At 44.6% G+C, this 26,682-nt stretch overlaps 2 protein-coding genes across 17 annotated transcripts in view; one reads left to right on the top strand and one right to left on the bottom strand.

Moving 5' to 3' along the window:
* Window positions 1–9,041, top strand: part of Galnt11 (polypeptide N-acetylgalactosaminyltransferase 11) — a 37,388-nt gene extending 28,347 nt beyond the window's left edge. For both annotated transcript variants that reach the window (XM_004669565.2, XM_045160651.1), the window contains exons 7-12: window positions 1,851–1,968; window positions 2,975–3,127; window positions 6,228–6,446; window positions 7,319–7,423; window positions 8,385–8,522; window positions 8,776–9,041. In XM_004669565.2, the coding sequence (XP_004669622.1) occupies window positions 1,851–1,968; window positions 2,975–3,127; window positions 6,228–6,446; window positions 7,319–7,423; window positions 8,385–8,522; window positions 8,776–8,907 (865 nt within the window). In that variant the 3' untranslated portion in view covers window positions 8,908–9,041. The remainder of the gene's footprint in view (window positions 1–1,850; window positions 1,969–2,974; window positions 3,128–6,227; window positions 6,447–7,318; window positions 7,424–8,384; window positions 8,523–8,775) is intronic.
* Window positions 9,042–17,165: 8,124 nt separating this feature from the next.
* Kmt2c (lysine methyltransferase 2C) overlaps window positions 17,166–26,682 on the bottom strand; it is a 326,532-nt gene continuing 317,015 nt past the window's right edge. For 14 of the 15 annotated variants that reach the window (XM_045160005.1, XM_045160012.1, XM_045160006.1 and 11 more), the window contains 6 exons: window positions 25,082–25,224; window positions 24,667–24,835; window positions 22,194–22,310; window positions 21,782–21,855; window positions 21,414–21,522; window positions 17,166–19,157 (listed from right to left, as the gene is read on the bottom strand). In XM_045160005.1, the coding sequence (XP_045015940.1) occupies window positions 19,065–19,157; window positions 21,414–21,522; window positions 21,782–21,855; window positions 22,194–22,310; window positions 24,667–24,835; window positions 25,082–25,224 (705 nt within the window). In that variant the 3' untranslated portion in view covers window positions 17,166–19,064. The remainder of the gene's footprint in view (window positions 19,158–21,413; window positions 21,523–21,781; window positions 21,856–22,193; window positions 22,311–24,666; window positions 24,836–25,081; window positions 25,225–26,682) is intronic. The other variant, XM_045160010.1, reaches the window with a different exon arrangement.

Below are 26,682 nucleotides of genomic sequence, written 5' to 3'. Positions count from 1 at the left end.
TGGCTCTTACATTCTTTCCGTCACCTCTTCCACAATGGTCCCTGAGCCTTGAAGGGCGTGATTGAGATATTTCAGTGCTGAGCACTCCTCTGTCATTTCTTAGCACTATGGTGACTTTTGAGTCATCCCAGTGGTTACCACCATCTGAAAAGAGAAGCTTCTCTAACCAAAAATGAGAGGAGCATTAATGTATGGGTATTAAGAGAAGTGCTTATTGGGCAGTTTGGTGAGTGTAATATGTGCATTTAGCCAGACAACAGCAAGCATTACACCTCTAGGGCTCATGACCACGTTGTCATAGGTTTTCAGTACCAGGCATGTATTCCCTCCCATGGAGTGGGGCCTCCAGTTCAATTAGAGAGTGGTTGGTTTCTCCTATAACAGACATACCACTATTGTACCTATTGGCTCACTTGGCCTGTCTGGTCAAACTTATGGCTTGCAGTGTCCACTGTTGTTATCTCTACTGATGACTTCTGTATCTCATTGAGCTGCATGCAGTGTAGCTTTTCCCAGCTTTCTGTCAGCTGGTCTACAGGGAGGAGGTTTTCAGCTCAGCTCCAGCAAGATTTCTCAGTGACTTTGCAGCCCAAGCAAGTGGACTCTTCAGCAATAGGGTCTTACCATCTATTCCTGGTGAGAAACCAAGAGCCTTGGCAATGGCCTGTAATATTTTGGTGGCATCAGGCACCTCCCTGGTCAACAGCTCATTGGAACGTATCCCATTCCTGGCAATGAAATTTTTATAGTAACAATCTATGGCTTCTGGGTGCATCATTGTCCAAAAAAGTAGGCTTCCATACAGCTTGTTCATACCTTCTTAAATCTTGATTAACCCTCCCCAACCTTTCCTTTACTCAGTCTCTTCCCCTGACCTCACTTAGGCCATTTCACCCCCAGTAATCTGTTCATCTACTTACATATATACAGTACTGTCTCCTTAAGTCCTCCCCTCTCCTTCCTCTGTTATAGGCCCTTTCTAGCTTACTGGCCTCTGCTACCGATTTTTAGTCCAACTCACAAGCCTACATATGTGTAGCTAGGATCCATGTTTGACAGAATGTGTGGCGTTTGGTTCCCTGGGCCTGGGTGGCCTCATGGGATTTTTATCTTTCTGGTGGCCTGCTTACCTGTTTACTTGTCTGTTCTTTTCTTTTTCTTAGTGCCAGATGTTTATGTTATTTCTGGTCAGTATTTTGCCTTTTCTGCCATGAAATCCCATGATCCCCTAGCTTCGAGTTCAGGGAGTCTGAACACTGGACGAGGCCTGTAGGTGTCCACTGTAGCTCCTCCCATTGCAGCACAGGGCGTCTTGGCCTCTGCACTGCTCACAAGTTGAGCCACATAATTCCTTGTGTTAATGGGGTTCAGTGAGGGGAACTCTTAGGTGTTTTAGGACAGTTAGCATCCGAATCCCTGGCCTCAAGCCAGATGCAGTAGCAACCTCTCCTACCCCCAGGTGCCAAGTCATGGCAGCTCAAAATGCTCCTGACACTACAAAATGCCCACTGGGGCCTTTGGATCTGTGTTTGAGCCAACTCCAAGTATGTGAGGCTTGCCTCTCTGGAAGCCAGATTTTGTCCCAGTGGCTCTGGCAAACCACAAAAGAAAAGACAGGATTTACTTCCGTTAGATTGCCATCACGACATGGTTAATTAGAAAGGTACTTTGCCATATAGCTAGTATGCCTTTAATCTACAAAATTCTCCTGAGCAGCCCAACTCCTTTCCTGTTAGGTAGGAGACAAAATGTTTCATTTCTGTTGTTTGTGTTCCAAAAGTGATGCCGAGCTTGAACAGAGCAAGGTAACTGGGAGTGTGGAATCAGTGCACCATTGTGTTCCTTTGCAGGTCGCCCACGATGGCAGGAGGCCTGTTTGCCATGAACAGACAGTATTTCAGTGACCTTGGACAGTATGACAGTGGCATGGACATCTGGGGAGGGGAGAATCTGGAAATATCATTTCGGGTAATTTCGTTTTTGTGTGTATTCAGGGGTTAAGCTCGGTGTGGAGTGCAATGTGACTGTGGCCCATTACCACAGCACAGATTGTTCTTAGGGACAGATGCTGAGCTTCTAAAGCCTGACACATAATATCCTCGCAGAAAGTGAGAGGCATGTGACACACTCACTTTAAAGTGTGGCTGTACTGAGTGGCTGGTGGTAGCTTGAGGAAGTCTTCATTTGCATTTGCTCTGGAGTTCTGTGATCAGAGTTTCCATTTTATTGATGTGCTGTGTAGTCAGACTTCTGCCGGCCAGGGATGACCTGGTCCGTGTTTGCTCTCCCCGGAGTAACCTGGTGTGGCGCTGCGCGTGCCGTGCCATCCTGCCGTGCAGGCGCTCCTCCCTCCGTTGCCCTGTCTGCCATGGCTGAGGCTGTGGAGATGGCATTGTGGGTCTGTGGCTCAGGGGCCGTCTGAAACCTGCCTCCTGTCAGAAATGTCCCAGTCCTTACACATGTCACTGTACATTTTTGCAAATGTGTCATCCATAATGCTCTAAAAAGCATCATTAATTCAGACTCTTTGTTTCCTAGCTAGTTGTCTGAGTCCTTGAAAAATTAAAGCAACTCACATGGTCAAGGGCAAAATTTAGACTGCTAATGTCGCTATCCTGTGTATTTTATAAGAAGCTTTTTTCTTAGGGAAAAAATATGAATATACCTGAAAAAATTAGAGCAGTTAAAAACTCCCCTTGTCCTTGAACCCTGCAAGTCTGATCTTTGCAGCACTGCTGTATGGGAAGTGCGATGTCAGGCACGGTCACAAGGACTGCATTGCCTCAGGGTCGCATGTTACTTCTCAGAAAGACATGTTTAAATGCCCCTGACGTTCTTCCGTCGGGGTGCTTGACTTGTGAGATCAAGCATCTTCAGACTCATAACCATCACCGATACAGTTAGTTCCAAGAAGAGTCTTCTGTTGCCCTGCACTGCTGTGAACTTGACCGTTAGTGTCTGTTCTGTCTGCCAGATCTGGATGTGTGGCGGCAAGCTCTTCATCATCCCTTGTTCCAGAGTAGGACACATTTTTCGGAAAAGGCGACCCTATGGATCTCCTGAAGGCCAGGACACCATGACCCACAACTCCCTTCGGCTGGCCCATGTCTGGCTGGATGAATACAAGGTGAGTGGCGAGACTGGGTGGATGAGGGCACGGGGAGCGGTGTGACTGGCAGGCTGGCTGCTCCTTTGGTGATGGCTTTGGTTCTTTTCTCTGGCATTCTTCCTGGTTAACCTTTGCTGGCAGCGGTTTCTCTCACCTAGTTCACTTTTTACTGTGTGTTTTTAAGATTTATTTATTTATTTGAGAGAGAGAAAGACACAGGGAGAGAGAGAGGATGGGGATGCCAGGGCCTTCAGCCACTGCAGATGAACTCCAGACGCATGTGCCACCGTGTACATCTGGCTTACGTGGGTCCTGGGGAATCAAACTGGCTTTGGCTTTGCAGGCAAGTAGCCGCAAAGGCATCTCTCCAGCCTCCCACTTTTTACTTTTCTAAGTGCCCACACCTTAGCAGGGTAAGCCACCGACCTCAGTGTCACGTCCTTCGCCTTCCCTGGTCCCTCTGCTCCCATGTCTGTCATGCCTGCTTCATGATGTATAACAGCTGTCACCTCTTCTATGTCCCGACTGCACAGGGTGTCTTTTGTAGACACTGCAGACAAGTAGATCGTGTTCTGTTCTTTTCCCTGGACATTGTGTTTTCGGGTTCCTCCATGATCCTGCGTTAGCACCTTCCTCCTTGCTGGTGCTGAATGCTGCTATGTTGTAAGGACAGGTCGTGCTTTGTCCTCAGCTGGCAGACACCTGGATTGTCCCCACCTCTTGATGGTTAGGGAAAACGCTACTGTGGATGTCTGAGACGCCTCACTGTGCAGCCTAGCTCCTGCTTCCAGCTCCTCACTGCTGGGATTACAAGACTGCACTCCATGCCTGCTAAAATTACTTACTAAAGACATTTTGGGGCTGGAGAGAGAGTTCAGCGGTTAAGGCACTTAAGCCTAACAACCTCGGTTCCATTTCCCATGTCCCACGTAAAGCAAGATGCACAAAGTGGTGAGTCTGGAGTTTATCCCAAGCAGCTGGAAGCCCTGGCATGCCCGTTCTCTCTGTCTGTCTCTCCTCTCTCTCTCTCTGCGTTCAAATAATTAAATAAAATATATTGTAAAAGACGTTTTCTTCCATACACAGCATGTGCCATACATAGTCTGGGGTAGGGTTTTTGAGAGAAACGATGAATCCATAAGATAAAGGCAGATGGGCCACACTGCAGGTGTTGTGGTGTGCATAGGAGTGAGCACCTAGCTGCTGGGAGCAGAGGTCAGCCCACAGCACTTGATGGGGGCTTGTCTTCTCCCCTCCTTGCCTGTGAGCTCCAGAGGTGGAAGGAGAGGAGAAACGCTAAGGTTGTGCTCAGCCTCCGTGCGTGCGCACGCGCGTGTGCGCGCGCACACACACACACACACACACAATTCACTGATGAATATCCATTCCTGTTGTGTGGAGTCGCAGTTGCTTGAAGGAAGCAGCTGTGCGGTGAGCTGCTGGCTGCTCGTGTCTGGGAGCCCTGTGGGCGCAGGGCCGCACACCTCACGGGCGTCTCTGCTGAGGGAGCCGAGGCTGGAGAGGAGACAACTGGTAGCATTGGTGTAAATGGTAAGCCTGGGCTTCCAGGTGAAAGTCAGGGTTTTAAAATGTGATTCAGCACCAAGAGCAAGACTGTCCCCATTTAACCTTCCCACTGAGATCAGTGAGAACGTGAACATGATTTCCAACATTCTAAAGTGAAATTTGTCAGCATCTGGGACAACTGCACCCCTACAGACCTGTGTTGTACAGATAACTGGCATGTGGTGCTCTAGGAAGCCTGCATGGGGAAGAAGACCATTTCAGGAGCAGGAGAGGCCAGTATTAACATCGTTATTGAGTCATAAGCTAGGCACAGTAGAAAACACTTGTAATGCTCTCACTGGGGAAGGTGAGGCAGATAGATTGTAAGTTTAAAACTTGAGGCCAGCCTGGGCTACATGGTAAGCTTGTCTCAAAAAACCTAAACCAAAAACTGAAATAATTTTGGTGTTCTATTAAATAGTAGTAAAGTACCTGTAATAGCTTTTAAAATATGCTGTTTCAACCATACTTTTTTCATGAGTTTGTATTTTTAAAAAATATTTTTCATTATTTCCAAGTGAAGAGAAACAGACACACAGAGAGAATGTGCCAGGACCTCCTGCCACAGCAAATGAACTCCAGATGCATATACCACCTTGTGCATCTGTCTTTACATGGGTACTGAGGAATTGAACATAGGTCATTAGGTTTTGCAGGCAAGCACCTTAACTACTGGGCCATCTCTCCAGCCCATTAGTTTGTATTTTTAATTCTTTTAATATTTATTTATTTGAGAAAGAAAGAGGCAGATAGAGAATGGGTACATCAGGACCTCTAGCCACTATAAACAAGCTCTAGACACATGTGCCACTTTGTGCATCTGGCTTACATGGGTTCTGGGGAATTGTACCTGGGTTTTTAGGCTCTACAGGCAAGTGCCTTAACCATTGAGCCATCTCTCCAGCCCATAAGTTTTTATTTTTAAATTACATTCACTGAAACAATGTGCAGCAGCAAGTTGAATATACACAAGTCAGCTAGTAGATTTGTGACACTGCCATTCTTAGTAAAAATTTTTTGCATTGAAAATGAGCTTCTTTTTTTCTTTTTTTTTTCAAGGTAGGGTCTCATTGGCCCAGGCTGACCTGGAATTCACTATGTAGTCTCAGGGTGGCCTTGAACTCACAGCAATCCTCCTACCTCTGACTCCCAAGTGCCAGGATTAAAGGCATGCCCCACCATACCTGGCAAGTTTCTTTTAATAACACTATTAATATTAATGGTTGATACCCACAGCTACAACCCAGACAGACAGAAATTCTTGGAATATTCAACAATTATTAAGACTATAGAGTCCTTAACTAAGAGTTAAAGGACCACTGGCCTCTTAAATTATCCATTTTATTAATGCTAACATGTATAATTTATACAGTTTGCCTGTTTTGAAGTTGGGATGTATCTTGTAGTTGAAGATATCTAATATTTTTGTTATTGATAGACATATAACAACTTTCCATTGACACTTTCTGACAAAAATCACAGGAATGAGCATTATTTTGTCTGCTCTGATTAGTGTTCAACAAGCCCATTCTGGTTTCTCATCCAAACCCAGGAGCAGTATTTTTCCTTAAGACCTGACCTGAAGAGCAGAAGCTATGGGAACATCAGTGAGCGTGTTGAGCTGAGGAAGAGATTGGGCTGTCAATCATTCAAGTGGTATTTGGATAATATTTACCCAGAGATGCAGATACCTGGGCCCAACGCCAAACCCCAGCAGCCTATTTTCATCAACAGAGGGCCCAAGCGGCCCCGAGTCCTTCGACGTGGACGGGTAAGGCGGCATTCCCAGTGAGGGTGCCACTAGAAAGGTTCACATCAAGAGTGGAGGGCTTGCAATGCTGCGGTCAGTGCAGGTTGAATTCCTGTGCGTGACAACTCAGGGATCCTGATGGCTTTGCTGTTCATGTCAGGATCCTTCGTCTGCTGGCTTGAAGGGTGAATAGTGTTTCCAGGGCCGTAGACACAGATGGGAACTGCACACAGAGGTTGTAAAGAATAACTGATTTCCTAAGAGCAACGAGTGGGAAATGGAGCAGCCATGTGCAGTCCAGTCACAGCTGTGGGGAGGAAGGCACTGAGGTCAGGGCAGGAGCCAGATCTCATGGTCCTGCACTAAGCAGAGGATGCACAGCAGAACCCTTCCATCACACCTGAGGTTTAGGGTCTGTCTCCTGAGTCATTGTGTAGAACTGGGGTTCTGTGCGGAGGCGCGTGCTGCTGTGCCAGGTTCCCTCCTACCTCCAACCTTTGCACAGCCACCTGTGCCTTGTGGTCTGGGCTGAGCTGGTGCTTTTCTCCTTGTATACTTCATAAAACACAAACCTCAAGGTGTTCATTATGTGCTTTGTAAGTAAAAAGATGCCATGGTTGGAATCCCCTCTGGTACAGTTCCTGCTGTGTGCCTGTGCTTCTTTTCAGATCTGTATATCTATCTATCCGTCCATCCATCATCCTTCTGTCTGTGGCATTCAGTTCTGTGCTAGTTTTTAAATTTTTGTCTTTGGAAATAGGGTCTTGCTGTGCTATGCAGCCTGGCCTCGAACCCACCTTCCGCCTTAGCCTGTCCTGTGCCCCCGCGCGCTGCACTCAGGTGCCTCGGCCCCGTCCCTGAGGTCATTAAGCACTCTCCCTGTTCTTTTGCAGCTCTTCCACTTCCAGACCAACAAGTGTCTGGTGGCCCAGGGCCGCGCCAGCCAGAAGGGCGGCCTGGTGGTGCTGAAGCCCTGCGACTATGGGGACCCAACACAGGTGAGCGGTGTGGCCCAGGTTGGACAAGCCCTCAGAATATCACAGTGGTTTTCTTTAGCCACGAGATCGTTTCATGTAGCTCCTCTGTCCTCTCCTCGCACTGCCCTGGACTTCACTGCTTGCCCAGTGTCCCTTTAGTTGGTCAGACTTCCTGACTTGAAGGGAGTTTCAGTTCATTTACTCATGATTTTTTTTTTTCAGGTAGGGTCTCACTCTAGTCCAAGCTGACCTGGAATTCACTATGTAGTCTCAGGATGGCCTCGAACTCATGGCGATCCACCTCTGCCTCCCTAGTGCTGGGATTAAAGGCATGCGCCACCACGCCTGGCTACTCATTCACTCATAATATAATGCCGGTTAACATATTTAGTGTTAAAATAACTCATTTCAATTTGGCACTGTAACTTTAGACTGATTTATACCAGATAAAATAACTAGCTCCAAAACTGGGAAAGATAGTTGTGATCAGCTGAAGTCAGTTACAAAATTTTGTTGTAACAAAATTCAGCCACTCCAGACTCTATCCAGAATGTCACCGTGTTAGGCTGGCGTTCTGTTACTGTAATCGAAGACCTGAGGAGAGGACAGGTTTATTTTGGCTTACAGTCTGGGAGGTTGTAGCCATGGCAGACAGTGATAGTGGGAGCATGGGACCCAGGAACAGAACAGCGTCTTACAGTCGCCTAGTTCCCCATCTTAAAGAGTTTACACCACCTTCTAGCAGAGCCACATTGAGGACCAAGGCTTTAACACCTGGCCCGTGGGGGTCGTAGACCCTTATATCGCCTCCTCCTGCTGCCTGTTTCTAGCAAGCTGAATGTGCCTGCATGTAGGCCAGCACGCTGACTGTTTCTGCTTGGAGGCCACACGGAATATGTCCACTGTTTGGTGTTTTCTAGGCCTTCCTTAATTTCACAATGGAGCTGTAGTTGATTTTTTTTTTTTTTTTGTCTGTCTCTAGATCTGGATTTATAATGAGGAACACGAACTGATTTTAAACAATCTTCTTTGTCTTGATATGTCGGAAACTCGCTCATCAGACCCACCACGACTCATGAAGTGCCACGGCTCGGGAGGGTCCCAGCAGTGGACCTTTGGGGTGAGATGCTGGGCTGGAGGCAGCCTGGCCTTCAGGGATAGTGGTCGTATCCCTTAATTAGTCTTGGGTTTAGGTAGTCCAGATGGTCCACGTCTCTTCTGGGCTGGGGAGATGGCTCAGGAGTCAGTTTCCCAGCCACTCACATAAAGCTATAGGGGCATGTGCAGCAGCAAGAGCCCCTGGTGCAGGCCAGCACACACCCCTGAAAAGAAGTAAAAATAACATGGTTTTCCTTGCTCCCTCATTTTTTCAGAAAAACAATCGTTTGTACCAGGTATCCGTTGGGCAGTGCCTAAGAGTGGCGGACCAATTGGGTCAGACAGGCTCTGTCTCCATGGCGATCTGCGATGGCTCCTCCCCTCAGCAGTGGCGCCTAGAAGGCTGAGGTGGACCCTGGTTGGAGTGGAGCCTCAGTTGGCTCCACCATATCTGCAAAGAGGATGGTGCTTTGGGAAGACTTTCTGGTGTGTGCGGTGGAAAGCCAGTGCCTCGACGAAGTATGCTCGTCCTGGGTGCCACCAGTTTCCAGGTTGGGGCCATCTGAACTGCTGTAAGGAGTGTGCTTATGGGGAAAACCAGGCAGTGCTTTACTTGAGGAAAGTTCTGCGCATAGTTATTTTTGTGCTTTATTCTTCCCAGAGATGGACTGGTTCTGTCTGATCAGGAACTTGTTTGTCATGATTTCTTGTCATAGAGAATTTCATAGAAAATACTTTTTTGATTATTTGTTTAATATGTTCTAGAGAATTTAAAAAACTGGTTGAATGCATATTACTTTTAACTTCAGATGACATCATTTAAAATATTTAAGAGACATTTAACTTATAAATTATTTTGATGGCTTAGTATACTGTCTACATTTAAATAAAGGATTTCTTTGATTATTTAACTAGGAATTTCTCGTTTGTCTCATTGTGGGGCCAGCCCCTCATATGAGTCACCTTGGGCATGTGATATGAAATAGGTTGGGGTTCAGCCAATGAGTCCTGAAGCTAGACAGGAGGACAACCTCACAGCTTCTTACCCTGAGCTAAGTGAACCTGGATATATTCTTCTGTGTGTGAAAGTCACAGACTAGATAATGCAAGACCAACTATGGCTACCAACAAGAAGCTCACCATGAATATGGAGACATACATGGGGTTACAAATAAAAGGATGGGCATATATGTCTTTGTTTTGAAAATGCCTCCTTTTTTAAAAAAAATATCATTTATTTACTTATTTTTGAGAGAGAGAGAATGGGTGTGCCAGTGCTTCCAGCCATTACAAATGAACTCTAAACACATGTACCACCTTTTTGCATCTGGCTTATGTGGGTCCTGGGGAATCGAACCTGGGTCTTTTGGCTTTGTAGGCAAGTACCTTAACCACTAAGCCATCTGTCTCTCCAGCCCGGCATACAAGTCTTTGAGTCAGTACTGAGCACTTATATGTTGCTGGAGTACCTTTGCTATAAGATGGAGCAGAGTCCTTTTTTGAAGATAAAAAGTCCAGTGAATCCAGATGAAATCCCAAACATTTATATACCTAATAATAACAACTTCAAAATACCAGCCTTAACAGCTTCAAGAAAAGAGGTATGGGGCTGGAGAGATGGCTTAGCGGTTAAGCGCTTGCCTGTGAAGCCTAAGGACCCCGGTTTGAGGCTTGGTTCCCCAGGTCCCACGTTAGCCAGATGCACAAGGGGGCGCACGCGTCTGGAGTTCGTTTGCAGTGGCTGGAAGCCCTGGCGCGCCCATTCTCTCTCTCTCCCTCTATCTGTCTTTCTCTCTGTGTCTGTCGCTCTCAAATAAATAAATAAAAAATTAAAGAAAAAAAGAAAAAAAGAAAAGAGGTATGTGTAGAGCAAGTTTAGCTACTAGCTACTTTTTTTTTCAATAGAACACATAAACACAAGCAGGACATTGAAGGAAGCCTTGAACACACCACACACCATGTGTTCAGGTACACACAGACCATTTGCCAGGGTAACCACAGCCCAATATGTTACACCAGACTTGACACTGTCACACACAGAAAATTAGAAACCAACAGAAATCAATGAGCCCAGATACCTGGAAGATCTCCAAATACTTGAAAACATACTTTCACTTGTGGGTCAAAGAAAAAATGAAAAAGCTACTTTTAGCCACCTGAGAATGAACACACACGCCCTACCAGAGTTAGATGTGCCACTAAATCCTTCTTGGACATTTTATAGCGCTAGTCACCTATATTAGGAAAGAATAAGTTTCAGTGAATCTTAAAAAGAACAGCTTTAAGGGGCTGGAGAGATGGCTTAGCGATTAAGGTGTTTGCCGGCAATGTCAAAGGATCCCAGTTTGACTCTCCAGGATCCAAGTAAGTCAGAGGCACCGGGGAGCACATGCATCTGGAGTTTGCAGTGGCTGGAAGCCCTGGCGTGCCTATTCTCTCTCTCCCTCTTTCTCTCAAATATTTTTTTTAAAAAAGAAAAGAATTACTTTAAAAAAAGTATTTTTATTTGAGAGCAGATAGAATGAGTATGGGCATGCCATGGCCTCTTGCTGCTGCAACAAACTCCAGACGCATGTGCCACTTTGTGTGGCTGGCTTTGCATGAATACTGAATTGAAGCCAAGCCGTCAGGCTATGCAAGCAAGTGCCGTTACTGGCTGAGCCATCTCTGCAGCCCAAGAAGAGCAACGCAAGCTCAAGCAAGTGGAGGATTTTCAATGTCACAGAAATACGAAAGAATACCCATCCAACAACTTTCCTTCTTACATCCAAATGTTAATATAACCTATTCATCATGTTGTGAGATAGGCTGTCCATCCAGATATTTTGTCCAAATAAGTATTCTAAGCCCACATTAGTGCAGATGAGGCTAAGCTGTATGTTTGGAAGGCCTAGTGTACTGAATACATGCAATTTCAACTTGAGGTATTTTCACACAACTAAGAGTATCTGTAGACAGGATTTTATCAGTGCCACAAAATAAAAGGTCAACATGAAAATGAATGTGTGTTTTTTTTTTTAAAAGAAAATTTTTGATTTTTTATTTGAGAGAGAAAGAGAGAGAAGCAGACATACACCCAGACACACACATGCACAGAGAGTGCGCATACCAGGGCTTCTAGCCTCTGCAAACGCATGTGCCACCTTTGTGCATCTGGCTTATGTGGGTCCTGGGGAATCAAACCTAGGTCCTTTGTCTTTGCAGCAAGTGCCTTAATGCTAAGCCATCTCCCCAGCCCTGAAATATTTTTGGTTGGTTGGTTGTTTTTGGAGGTAGGGTCTCACTGGAGCCTGACCTGGAATTCGCTATGTAGTCTTAGGGTAGTCTCAAACTCATGGAATTTTGATAGGGATTGCATTAAATGTGTAGATTGCTTTTGGTAAGATTGCCATTTTCACAATATTGATTCTTCCAATCCAGGAACAAGGGATGTTTCTCCACTTTCTAGTGTCTTCTGCAATTTCTCGCTTGAGTGTTTTAAAGTTCTCATTGTATAGATTCTTTACTTCCTTGGTTAGGTTTATTCCAAAGTACTTTATTTTTTTTTGATGCAATTGTGAATGGGAGTGATTCTCTGCTCTCATCCTCTGTATGTTTGTTGTTAGCATATATGAAGGCTACTGATTTCTGTGTATTTATTTTGTATCCTGCTACATGGCTGTAGGTTTTGATCAGCTCTAACAGTTTGTTAGTAGAGTCTTTAGGGTCCTTTATGTATAGAATCATGTCATCTGCAAATCTCTTCCTTTCCAACTTGTATCCCTTTTATGTGTGTCTCTTGCCTTATTGCTATGGCTAAGACTTCCAAAACTATATTAAATAAAAGTGGGGACAGTGGACACCCTTGTCTTGTTCCTGATTTTAGTGGTAAAGCTTCCAGTTTTTCCCCATTTAGTAATATGTAGGCTTGTCATAAATAGCCTTTATTATATTGAGATATGTTCCTTCTATTCCCAGTCTCTGTAGGACTTTTATCATGAAGGGATGTTGGATTTTGTCAAATGCTTTCTCTGCATCTAATGAGATGATCATGTGATTTTTGTCCTTCAACCTGTTTATATAATGTATTACATTTATAGATTTGCATATATTGAACCATCCCTGCATCTCTGGGATAAAGCCTACTTGGTCAGGCTGAATGATCTTTTTGATATATTCTTGTATTCTGTTTGCCAATATTTTGTTGAGAATTTCTGCATCTATGTTCATGAAGGAGATTGGTCTGTAATTTTCTTTTTTTGTTCTATCTTTGCCTGGTTTTGGTATTAGGGTGATGTTGGCTTCATAGAAGGAGTTTGGTAGAATTCCTTCTTTTTCTATTTCCTGGAAAAGTTTAAGAAGCAATGGTGTTAGCTCTTCCTTGAAGGTCTGGTAAAATTCAGCAGTGAATCCATCTGGGCCTGGGCTTTTTTTAGTTGGGAGATTATTGATAACTGTTCGGATCTTTATGCTTGTTACAGGTCTATTTAAGTGATTAATCTCATCTTGATTTAATTTAGGTAGGTCATATAAATCAAGGAAAGCATCCATTTCTTTAGATTTTCATACTTTGTGGAGTATATGCTTTTATAGTATGTCCCTATGATTTTTTGAATTTCTCTGGAATCTGTTGTGATGTTACCTTTTTCATCTCTGATTTTATTAATTTGTGCCTCTTCTCTCTTTCTTTTGGTCAGATTTGCTAAGGGTTTATCAATCTTGTTTATCCTTTCAAAGAACCAACTCTTTGTTTCATTAATTCTTTGGATTTTTTTGTTTCTATTTCATTAATTTCTGCCCTAATCTTTATTATTTCTTCCCGCCTACTCATTTTTGGTTTGCCTTGTTCTTTTTCCAAGACTTTAAAGTGAAGCATTAGGTCGTTTACTTGCGACCTAATTTCTTTTTTTTTTTTAATTTTTATTTATTTATTTATTTATTTGAGAGAGACAGACACAGAGAGAAAGATAGAGGAGAGAGAGAGAATGGGCGCGCCAGGGCTTCCAGCCTCTACAAACGAACTCCAGACGCGTGCGCCCCCTTGTGCATCTGGCTAACGTGGGACCTGGGGAACCGAGCCTCGAACCGGGGTCCTTAGGCTTCACAGGCAAGCGCTTAACCGCTAAGCCATCTCTCCAGCCCTCTAATTTCTTAATATAGGCACTTAAGGCTATAAATTTACCTCTTAGAACTGCCTTCATTGTGTCCCAGAGATTTTGATATGTTGTATTCTCATTATCGTTTGACTCTATAAATTTTTTGATTTTCTTCTTGATTTCTTCATTGACCCATTCATCATTTAGTAGTGTATTGTTTAGTTTCCATGATTTTGTGTATGCTCTATAGCCTTTTTTGCTACTGATTTGTAGTTTCATTCCATTGTGGTCAGATAGAATGCAAGGAATTATTTCAATTTTCCTAAAGTTGTTAAGATTTGCTTTGTGTCCTAATATATGGTCTATTTTAGAGAACGTTCCATGTGCTGCTGAAAAGAATGTATATTCGGTAGCATTTGGATGAAATGTCCTGTATATATGTTAGGTCCATTCCTTCTATGACCTCATTTAGTCCAGATGCCTCTCTGTTTATTCTTTCCCAGGATGACCTGTCAATTGATTAGATGGGGTGTTAAAGTCACCCACCACCAATGTGTTTGGTGTTGTGACCTTAGTTCTAATAGTGTTTGTTTGATGAATTTGGGAGCCCCCATGTTAGGTGCATATATGTTTAGGATTGTAATGTTCTCCTGTTGGAGTGTGCCCTTAATCAATATAAAGTGACCTTCTTTATCTTTCTTGACTAACGTTGGACTAAAGTCTACCTTGTCAGATATTAGGACAGCAACCCCTGCTTGTTTTCTAGGCCCATTTGCTTGAAACACCATCTTCCAACCTTTCACCCTAAGATAATGTCTATCCTTTGTAGAAAGGTGAGTTTCTTGGAGACAACCAATTGTAGGGTCCTGCTTTTTAACCCACTCTGCAAACCTATGTCTTTTCGTTGGGGCATTTAGGCCGTTGATATTAAGAGATATTATTGAAAGGTGTGTATTTATGTTTGCCTTTTTTTTTTTATTTATTTGTGGTTCTGGTTCTACCTGTGCTCTCTTGTGTTAACTAGTGTTTCGGTATTGCTTGTTTGTTTCTAGGTTCCTTATATGTGTGCTTTTCCTTTTCTTCAGCAAGGAGGATTCTATCAAGTATTTTCTGTAGAGCTGGTTTTATCTTCAAATACTCCTTTAACCTGTTTTTGTCATGGAATGTCCTTATTTCTCCGTCTATTTGAATGGATAGCTTTGCAGGATAATGTAACCTTGGTTGACAGTTGTTATCTTTCAGAAGTTGGAATATATCACTCTAAACCCTTCTGGCTTTTAAACTTTGTGTTGAATAATCTGCTGTAATCCTGATGGGCTTGCTTTTGTAGGTAAAAGGGAGATGTTGGCCTGGAGAGACAGCTTAGTGGTTAAGGCGCTTGCCTGCAATGCCTAAGAACTCATGTCCAAATCTCCAGGTCCCATGTAAGCTAGACGCACAGTGACACAAGTACTCAATGTTGCACATGCTCACAAGGTGGCACATGTGTCTGGAGTTCGTTTGCAGTGGCTGAAGGCCCTGTGGCATGCCCATTCTCTCTCTCTCTGCTTCTTTCCCCTCCCCTCCCCCCCAGGTAGGGTCTCCCTCTAGCCAAGGCTGACCTGAAATTAGTCTCAGGGTGGCCTCGAATGCACGGCGATCCACCTACCTCTGCCTCCCGAGTGCTGGGACTAAAGGTGTGCACCACCATGCCCGGCTTCTTTCTTAAACAAATTAAAAAAAGGGAGATGTTTGGGAAATCATCACTATACTGGGTGACTCATAGGTTGGATGTCTGTGTGCAGAGCCAAGACAAAGAAGAGAGCTAGGGAAAGGAGGTTGAGATATGCCAACACTTAAAAGGCCAAGAGAAGACTGGGAAAATGGCTCAGCAGATAGAGGCGCTTGTTTGCAAAGCCTACCAGCCTGGATTCAAATTCCCAGCATGTACCAAGTGGCATAAGCTCATCTGGCATTTGTTTGCAGTGATAAGAGGTCCTGGTGTGTGTACGCGTGTGTGTGAACAGGAGAGAAGTGTGCCGTAGCAGGGCAGGAGGCCCTCCCCATTGACAGCAGGTCGAGTGCTCCTGCCCCTGCCCAGGTGGATGGAGCACGTGTAGCAAGAAGCAATGCCAGCTGCCCACCTGGGGATGGAGAGAACCACCAGGCCTGGCCACTCAGTAACCTCGACATGTAGCAAAGAATTCTTCACCTCTTCCAGACGATGGTGTGCTTCCTCCCGGGAGAGCACTGTGGTTCATAAAATGGGCTTAGAATTTTAAGAGACAATGGTCACCTGTTACAATAAACCTCACTAAAGCACTGGTTAAAAAAAAAAAAAGACCTGGTTTTGACACTGTGCCCGACATGCCTGAGGCAGCTCAGTAATCGTGGCCAGTGTGTGGTTGGAGAGTGTCACCCGCGGTCCACGGGGAGATGAGCCTTGTCACAGTGCTGCTGTCAGGCCGGCAACTCTGGAGGGCCCCATGCCAGTGAGACAGGTGCCAGCCCTGTGCTGCTTCCTTCCGTAGGCGCCCACTCCTGAGAGTCAGTATTCAGGGCACTAAGCCTGATTATCTAGAGTATTGTCTTTCTTGCCCTTCCCAGCCTTGAGGAGACACTGAGGAGCTGGCATTGTCTCCAAGAGCACCTCAGGCCCTGCAGGACCACAAGGCCTTTCCTTCCTCTCCATTTGCTCACCAGCAAGCAGGCCGATAGGTTAGGGGCAGAAGAGACAGGCAGCCGTCAGCCAGAGCGCTGGGACTTTCTGACTGGGTTTTGAAGGGGTTCTAGTCAGGCCTGTCTTAGCAGTTCCTTTATTTCTTCATCTTTGAGGCTCTGAAGGTCTTGCTATATGCAGTCCAGGCTGACCTCATACTCCCTGGATAGCCTGGGAAGGCCTTAAACTCCTGATCCTCCCACCGTAGCCTCTCGGGCCTGAGATGACAGGTGTGTGCCACCATACCTGCCTCACGGCTCCTTGGAGGAAATGTTAAGTACAGTCAACCCAAGGAAGAGTCGCCAGGACACAGAACAGATGTCTAGAAAAGTAGCTTGATATGGAAAAACCTCAATGACAAATACTCCATTCCTGGTTTTCTTTAAAGAGAATCTTTTCTATTATTTCAGATTAAATTAGCAAATACTAAAAAGAAAAAGACAAGTAGCTTGAAGGGCAGAGAAGAAAAGCATCAAGCTGGGTCCAGGAGTAGTGGCACAGGCCTGCCGTCCTGGCTTCTCACACAGTCGAGGGCGGGGATGGATCACATGAGCCTGGGAGTCTAAGACCAGCCTGTGAAACACAGTGAGACCTCATTTCTAATTAAATGAATAAATATCTGAAGACCACGTTTACCAACCAGCAGTTGAATAATCTGGCCTTGGTTTAGCTCCTACATAAGGCAGGAGTCCATGGCTAGTGGGAATGAGTTTGAACTTATATGTGAACTCGTTTAAAACAGCAGTTAAACAAACAAACAAGCAAAACAAAAACAAAAACAAAACAGCAAAGTAAAGTGAAGCAAGTGAGATTTTCTGAGCCCAGCCAGCCCAGTGGGCATCGTGTCGGGGCTTGAACCTGACTGGCGGTGAGGAGATGAGCACAGGCACACTTTGTAGATGTAAAATATTTTATTTGTAAATGGTGATCTTCTAAATCTGTGTCCACAAATTCCAAAACCCATAACACTCTGTATACTTCAAAAAATTCAATTTTTGCCAACATTAGATACTATTATACAGAACAGAAAACAACGAAAACCCGGTAGGACAAATACTGGTAGGATGTCAGAATATTGTACAAGAGAAGAAAAATATTCAAGAAACAAATTTCATACAGCTATTTATCAAGAGAAAAATATATACAATTGATTTACTCTGTAAGATAAAAATACATCATGCCATATACATTACGCGTTGAGACCTGCGTCACCGAGCGCACCAACAGTTACAGCCCCTTGAATTGTGCACACAGAAACTGCATTTCATACTCAGCCTGTGAAGTGTCAGTACCAGAATTTTAAGTACAAAATAAAAAGCTAACCTGGTTCAAAATGCTGATTAAGTTTCTACAAGCAAACACAAAACAGTGTTTTTTTTTTTTTATTAAAGAAATGTAAACAAACAGGTCATACATACAAACACATTTTAAAATTACATCTTCGAAAAACCCTATTGCCGGAGTCCTGCAGCTGGGAGCAGAATCACATCTCTCATTCTCTCTCTCTCTCTCGCTCTTTTTTTTTTTCTTTTTCAAATTTTTATGTTAAATAGAAGGCTAAGGTTAGGTTCCTGCTACATGATTCTATTATGTTTACATGATCCTGTGTGGTTGGAAACAAAGTTCTAATCAAAACTACTTTTGCTGAAGAAAAAATTCAGCCTCCATTTGGGTGTATTTTTAAGCAGTTATTCACAGTTATCACAAATTGTAAGCACAAAAAACCTGACTGAAGAAGTAGGGATGCAACAATATAATATGAAAAATTAGTTTAAATTACCAAAACAGCTATAAAAGTTGTAATCGTAGCATACACTCTGTCGTGTCAGAAGTTAGGTGTATAAAACAAGTAATAATAGACATAGTTTCCAAAAAACCCCAAATACTAAAGGGTGAAATTTTGGTTATTACATAATTATAATGGCATATTTAATAACACAAAATTATATTGTAACATCCCTATGACGTTTTATAAGCACCCGAGCTGCTGCAGCGCCTGGTAGCATTTGGTCAATAACTATTTTTATACTGTATTTTTCTCAAAATATTTACATATTTGTACAAAGTAACAGGGCTTGTTAGTTCTGCAGGTAACAGCAGCAGCTTGGCTTTCTTCTAAGTTTTATTTAAAAATAGCTTCATTCACTTATTCAATAATAAATACAAAAAGTTTCTCTTATTTTACAGAAATCAAAAACTACAATAAACTGACTCATGGAATCAAGTATTTAAATGTATTTTAGTGCAAGTTATTTTCCCTTGGCTCTATCCCTAAGGAAGTCACCTCAGTACATTCCTGGATCAGTGGTGTCCGCTTCAGATGCACTAGAGTGCCGCCCGCCCAGCTGTCAGCAGGCGTGGCCAGCGCCGGACAGCCCTTCGCTGGTGAGATCAGTCTTACATTCAAGGAAGGCCCCACCCCAGGGCAGGGCAGGGCAGCCTCCGGCTCTTAGCCCCAGTAAAAATTTCTCCTTAAAGAGACTAACAAAACAAAACAAAACAAAAGTCACCCACAAGGAAACAAAGGAGGGAAAGGAAGAAATAGGAAGAAAAAAAGTGCTGGACCATTCTGGGACTCTGCTGACCCTCAGCAAGCTTGCCCCCAGAGAGCAGCCACAGTGGGGCCCCTCTGCGCTTCCTTAACCCACAGGTCAAGGAACCAGAGCTCCCAGAGCTGTTTTCAGAAAGTCGAACAGAAAACAAAAAATATCTTTCTGTCTGCGAATTCCAATGATGTGTTGAATCGCCTCTTCCCAGGGCCGAGCCGCCCGCCGAGATCACAAGGAATGCATCAGTTCATCCATTTCCGGCAGTTTACCGCTCCACAGTGGCAGGGAATCTTGTGCTGGTCATCTTCAAAGTCAAACTTATAGTCATAGCAGAGCTGCCCATGGCAAAGAACAGTGTGAGAAAGGACAGTTCCCACTTCCATCTCTTTCGCATTTCAATGCCAACAACTGATTCAGACATAAAGAAAGCTGAGTTGTTGAGGTGTCACCTTCAAAAGTAAGACACTAGAAGCGCCAGGCTTTAGTAGGATACAGGATTTTCAAGCTTTGACCTGAGAAATGGCGGCCCTGCTAGATGAAGACAACTTTCTCTGTCTTATGAGAGGATCATGGGAGCACCACTTTGGGTGAGATCAGGACCAAATCCTCAAACCTCAGAATCTTCCAACTGCCCAGGCTGGAAATGACAGAGATGACCACACCCTTCCCCATTCCTCCTTCCTCAGTTCTGAGCACATGTAAGGACTGCTCTGAACTGAAGTCCCCTAAGACGCTGAAGATCTTGCAGACTGACCAACTGGCGGGAGCCTAGTGACTACAGAGATACAAGGCTGTAGATTTAGAGTCAGGATGACTGTGGGCTATCTCCAGGCTCCTTGCAGCCTTCACTACCAGCCTCGGGATCTAACCTCACACCTCTGACTATGAGGTAAGACCTCTGGAATCTATTCTTAGTGGAACACTGACCTCCACCAATCCAAAAGCCGACAATCATCAGGTGGCAGTTGAACCTGGAACAGAGGACCACCCACCCCAGCTCTGCTGTAACCTCTACCTAATGTCTCTACAAAGATCTTGAGTAAATGCACGGCTGTGACTATCTTGCCTTTGTCTACGCAGGCCCACAGTTAAACATGCAACTCAGGCCATGGTCACTTGTAATGGACTCAGAATGAGCTCGTATCTCCCTTGGAGCAAAGGCTATGGTTGCCATCAACACTCCACTTACAGCGCTTACAGAATTCATGTTAACATCTCAGGCTAAGACATGAGCTGGCATGAGAGCAAGGAGCTGGCATGACTCCCATTGAATGAACTTTTCACTTCTAGTCCCCGGCAACCCCTGGGGGGAGAACCTGCCTCCACTGAGGACTGAAGAAGGCGAGGCTCAGTGAGTTCTAGGTCTTTCCCGACTCACGTATCCTGGGACGCTATTTGGAAGACTTTCTATGCAGCAAGAAAGTAAATTTCATTTGCTAAGTATCATTAGGTACTTGCTGAATTCTTACAACTCCATTAAGCAAACTGTCTCCCACTTTACAGAAGACAGTCCTCCTTAAGATGCACACAGAAAAGAGCAGCTGGACTTGCTCAAGCAGCCATGGCACCCCCTGCTGCTTCCTGGCACCAGGGCATAAGCAGCCACACACAGTCCCTGACTAATTATTCTTGGGCCTAGTTAGATGCTTATTTGTGATTTCAAAGCAGATCCAGGGCTGGAGAGATGGCATAGTGGTTAAGGCATTTGCCTGTAAAGTCAAAGAACCCAGGTTCAATTCCCCAGGAACCACATAAGCCAGATGCACAAGGGGGCACCCGCATCTAGAGTTTGTTTGCAGTGGCTGGAGGCTCTGGTGTGCCCACTCTCTCTCTCTCTCTCTCAGCCTCTATCCCTCATAAATAAATAACTATATAAAAAGCAGATCCAGAAGGACCACACATATAGGTTTCATCACGATCCCACGACTGTGCTCCTGAGTGGCTTGGAGCTCTGACACACTAAATGCACTCGGGCTTGCCACTCCCAAGCCACCTAGTGGCTACACGAGAGCTCTAGACTTCAGGCATTTGATCAAGGACCTGACAGCAGAGCATGGTGGCAGTCAGAGCTGGGAAGTGAAAATGGGGCAACTGAGGCTAACAGTGACCTTTGGAGGAGAGCTATCAGTCACCTTGTGTCAAGCTCTGCAGTCAACGTTTCAAAGACAAAAGACAACCGACCATCTACACTATCATGAGAAGTCTGTAAGTGTGAATATAAGCAGTCTCAGCACATGGCTAACAAGCTTGTGCCCACGACCCTTCCGCTAATACCACGTGGGCCATTATGTCCTGAGATGGCCAGAGGCAGCTATGCCATGTTTTGAATGTCACATGAAAGAAGGGCATCATCTCAAAAAAAGTTCAGCTTAGGGGACAGGGAAGATTCTAAAATATACCAGCATGCCACACAGTGACTGAGAATTCTGACTTTGTGGCTTGAATACTTTACCAGGCAGAGAAGCTGAAACTTGAATGTCTGAGGACGAGATAGTGACAGGTGGCAGATGAGACCTCCTGCAAGGACAGGTTTTCTAGAAGTAAAGTAACAGAAACCTAAGCAGAGATCAGGCACAGCCCTACATCCCTACCTCTTCTCCTTTCTGGATTCTCCGATTGGAGCTGATGATAATCTTGTGTCCTCTCTCAAAGGTCACCACTTCAGCCACACAGTTAGGGGCACATGAATGGTTGATATACCTGCAAACCACATCAAAACACTGACTGTGAAACAACGAGGGGACCCGTTTCCAACTTTCAAGTCATAAAGATGCTTCTCACGAATCACATTTCTAGTCATCTATTAACAAAATTAAGTATAAAGTCAAAAATATATATAGTTCCAGCCTCATTGTCTCTGAACCTTCAGTTACTGCCAGGCCCCAGCAAGAACACCTCTCCCAGGCCCGACTGCCTCTCCCCTGAGCACAGCCCGCACACCAAGTTCTTCTTGCCTCACCTCGCAGGCCCTCCTGTGAGTGTCGCGTCGATCACGTGGTCATTGTCCATGCGGAACATGTATACGCCACGGTTCTAAAGGGAAGGGAGGTGGTCATGAGTGTGACTAGAAACCCCTCCATATCATGCCCGCAGCAGGACAGTGTCAAAGCCACACTACATGCTGAGCGTCACACTCCCCAGCACACTCCACCCACCACAGTCCAATTGTAAGCATTTTGTCAGGAAGCCAGTTAAACCAAGGCAAGTAACCACACGAGAAAGATGGCAGTGAAGCAGGTGCGAGAACAACGCAAGACCGCCCCGCTGCACTTGTGTGCAGAACTGAACAGAGCACCCCGTGTGTGGCAGTGCCTTCAGCTGGCTGCAGGGCACATGGAAGGCACTCTGTAGTCACCGGGACCAGACCCTACCTGCGACTCATACAGCTTCTCTTTTCTGTTTGCTACTTCATTTCGAATAATTGTCCCAATATATTCAATGACCATGGTGTGCTTCTCAATGTCTCTAGCAGCATATAGGCCCAGTCCCTGCAAGGGGAAAAATGTATATACATATTCCAATATATTTAACAAATCTAAGCTCTCTTTTCTTCCTTTCTTTCTTCTTCTTCTTTTTTATTTTATTGTTTTAAATTGAGGTAGGGTCTCACTCTAGCCCAGGCTACCCTGGAATTCACTATGTAGTCTCAGGGTGGTCTTGAACTCATAGCAATCCTCCCACCTCTGCCTCCTGAGTTCTGGGATTAAAGGCATGAGCCACCATGCCTGGCTCTCTTCTTTTTTTTAAAGATTTTTATTTGTTTGTTTATTTTAATTTGAGAGGGAGGGGGGGGGGAGAGGGAGAGAATGGGTGTACCAGGGCCTGTAGCCACTGCAAATGAAATCCAGATGCATGTGCCACCTTGTGCGTCTGGTTTATGTGGAACCTGGAGAATTGAACCTGAGTCCTTAGGCTTCACAGGCAACAGCCTTAACTGCTAAGCCATCTCTTTAGCCCTAAGCTCTCTTTTCATGCAATGGCATTACCCTTGGGTCTTATGAAAACTATATCTAAATTTCACTTATAATTCAAATAAATGTTTACTGAACACAGTATTTTCTGAAATTTAAAATTTTGACAATCTTGCCACTACAAACTATGGTATACTTTGTTCCTGTGTCTTTTCTTTTAAACACAAAAATTCATAGGGGGTGTGTATATTACAGTTGAAATACGTCTCTAGTGCGACAACGTTGAGGGGCTCTGCACTCAAGCATAGATTAGTACTGCTATGGTAGCAATGTGGGTCATCCTGGGGTGGGTCCTGATAAAAGACTGACTTGGGGATCCCCCCTTCTTTCCAGCCCGTCTGCTGGCTGCTGTGGGATGACACAGCAAGAAGGTCTTCATCAGGTATGGCCCCTCAGCATTAGGTTTTTCTGCCACAAAGCCAACGATAGTGCTGACAGGCTGCTTGCCTACAAAGCCAGAGGCCCTAGGTTCAATTCCCCAGGACCCATGTAAGCCAGATGAACAAGCTAGAGCATGTGTCTAGAGTTCGTCTGTAGTGGCTAGAGGCCCTGGCATGCCCATTCTCTCTCTCTCTCTCTCTAATAAATAAATAAAAATAAAATAATTTTTAAAAGATAACTTCCTAAAATGAAGTACCTTATGAAAATATTTTCATGATGGCAGGGGAAATGGCTCAGTTAATAATGTACTTGCCTTGTAATCATGAGGACCTGGAGTTCGATTCCTAGAACCCACATAGGAATATGTGGGACATATGGCACATGTACATTTGGGAGACCAGGTCAGGCAATTGCTGGGGCTAGACAGCCAGCTAATGTAGTCTAACTGGGAACTCCAGGTCAATGGACTTTGTCTCAAAAAAGGTAGACAGTGTTCCTGAGGAACAACATCTAAGGCCATCCTTTGGCCTCTACATGCACACACACGAGCACCTGCATATGCTAATACCCACATGAACATGTACACATGCACACACATGTTCTTTAATTAAAAATACTTTCTTGGGCCAGAGAGATGGCTCAGCAGTTAAGGCACTTGCCTATGAAGCCTAAGGGCTCAGGTTCAACTCTTCAGATCTCACGCAAGCCAGATGCACAAGGTAATGCAAGCATGCAAGGTTGCACATGCGCACAAGGTGGCACACACATCTGGAGTTTGATTACAGTGGATGGAGATCCTGGCATGCCCGTTTTCTCTCTCTTTCTCTCTTGAAGGAAGAAGGAAGAAGGAAGAAGAAAAGAAGAAGAAGAAGAAGAAGAGAAGGAGGAAGAGAAGGAGGAGGAGGAGAAGAAGAAGCAGCAGCCAGACTCTTGGGCTTACATTAAAAAAAAAAAAAAAAAAAAACTTTCTTGGTTATTGAGATCTTTTTCAGACAGGATCTAGGTATCCCAGGCTGGTCTTGAACTTGCTGGCTTCAAGCACCTGCTATACTCTACCTTCCAAGTCCTGAGACTCATTTTAGTTTTCACATGTGCCTGAAATCACTCTAGTGAGCTGTCCACAAACCTGGTATGTGCAAAATACAGGGTCACCTGTTCCTCCAGAACCATCACTGAGACACAAAGAAGTTCTGATGGTCTATTTACCACTGGGGGATACAGCACCAAGTTCTAACACTGAATTACTAGTGTTACAAATTCACAAAACTAAACATGAACTTCAAAACATGACTCTCGGGCTGGAGTGTGCTCAGTGACAGAGCCCTGCCCAGCATGCTCAAGGCCCTGCGTTTGAACCACAGCGCCACAAAATGACAGCAGACATGATTTCACCTCAGCAGCCATGTGAAGTGACTTTTCACATACTGGCTATCCTATTCTTGAGATCTCAACGCCACCTGAGCCCTCAATTTCCCAAACATAAAGTATTCACCTGGATCCGAGACCGGGCCAGGTACACATTGGATTTCCATTCAGTCTTCATTCTCCGGTACTGTGATGATTTGGAGTGCACAAACTGCTTACTGTAGGGTGCGTTCAACTCCCCAGTGACTGTGCTCTGGAAGGACTTTGAGGTGCTGGTGCTGTTCAAGGTGTGAGGCCTGCAGATGACAACGGCCAACAGAACAGAAGGACAAGTGAAGACACTTCTGAATGGTGCTGAGGCCGGGCCAGTCAGTCTTACTGACAGGAACACAAGGAAGCTGTCTAGCAGAAACACATGGCAAGTCCTCTGAGGTGCACAGCCAGGATCAGCAGGGTTTGTAAGCAGCAGACAAATCAAGCACAAAAACCACTAACTTGCCTAGAAACCCTGGGCTGTACTAGGTGAAGTCAAAACAAAATACCTTAACACAAACCTCTTGACATGGGCACTCATTTTAGGTTCAGAGCGGGCACAACCTGTGGGGTTAACGGCAAGGGGCAGCTCCATGAGAGGGTTCCGGCCATATCGGAAGGTGTAGTTTTCACATGCCTCAACCCCAGGTAGCTAGAAAGAAAGCCAACAGACAAGAAGGTAACTCATCTGGCCAAAGAATGGCGCAAGGTGAAAACATTTAATAAACATTTTCCTCAGTAAGAAAATGGGCTTTAAACAGCATAAGTCAGCCTGCACTCAGATCTATTTTAGCATGCAAATCTAATTTCAATGTACAACTTGGGTAAGTCCTGGTAAATGCTCCTTGAGAAGAGATTAACACCAGAACTGCCACACCAACCACACAGCACGCTTGTGCATGATTGTATGCTCTGATTATTCCAACATATACCAACAAAGGCAGTCGAGTGATTCATAACATAGTTGTCCAGAATTTAAAAATCAACAATAGCTAGGGGCTAGGGAAGATGGCTCAGTGGTTAAAAGCACTTGCTTGCAAAGCCTGCTGACCTGGATTTAATTACTAGGTACTTATATAAAGTCAGATGCACAAAACGTTACATGTATCTGGAGTTTATATACAATGGTAAGAGGCCCTGGCATGCCGTTCTCTTTACTTCTCCTCACAAGTAAATAACTAAAAAAAAATATATTTTTTAAAAGTTAGGAGTCAGAGATAGGAAGACTGCTGTAAATTCAAGGCCACCTGGGTTAAAGAAATTCTGCTTAGATAAAACAAAACAAAATAAAATATAGTTAAAAGTCATTTATGTGGTTTAATTTCTTGATCATTTCTCACTATTTTCAAATGTGACCAATATATAAGGCTCTTGCTCTTATGATCCTAGGAATAGACATTGAAGGTGTCCACTGTCGGTGGTAGCTGAACATTTACTTGGAAAGTAGTGTGTTCAGGACTTTTCTTTTAAGTATCTATTTACTTACTGGTGTGAGTGTGTGTGCGCGTGTGCATGCATGCACATACGCAAAGGTCTGTTGTGCAAGAATCTGAGTTCATGTAGATGCTGGAAACCTGAACTGGGGTTGGTATGCTTTGCAAGCAAGCCCTTAACTGATGAGCCATTTTCCTAGCCCAAGTTCTTTTCTAGAACATCTTTCTCTCTCCTTTTTTTCTTTCTTTTATTTTTGGTCTTGTTGGGAGTTGAACCTAGGGCCTGCATTTTCTCAGTGAGCATCTACCACTGAGCCACACTCTCAGTCCTCTTTATAGCACTTTGTAGCTCAGATGACTGGCCTGCTCTGCCAAATTCAGCTATCCTGTTCTACAGCTACAGAGACAGAGATCTTCCACAGGAAGTGATGATGCTCTGACCCAGTGCAGTCGGGGTTCCCTTCTTTTCTTTAAAGAATACATGTCACCAATGCTTTTATTTTTGAAGCGAATACCCAATAACCCCATATTGTCTCCAATGTTGTGAAGTTGTGGTTCAGTTAAATTCATCGCCAAACAGAGTCAGAGACACTGGGAAGTTCTGCTGCCCATGTCCTCTGCACCGCTTCCCTAGGATGAGGATAGGAAAGGAAGTACTATTCTGAAGTGCTCAGGAA

Source organism: Jaculus jaculus, chromosome 10, assembly GCF_020740685.1.
Source record: "Jaculus jaculus isolate mJacJac1 chromosome 10, mJacJac1.mat.Y.cur, whole genome shotgun sequence".
NCBI lineage: Eukaryota > Metazoa > Chordata > Mammalia > Rodentia > Dipodidae > Jaculus > Jaculus jaculus.
The sequence above is the reverse complement of the archived record's forward strand: the minus strand, read 5'-3'. Positions and strand labels throughout refer to the sequence as shown.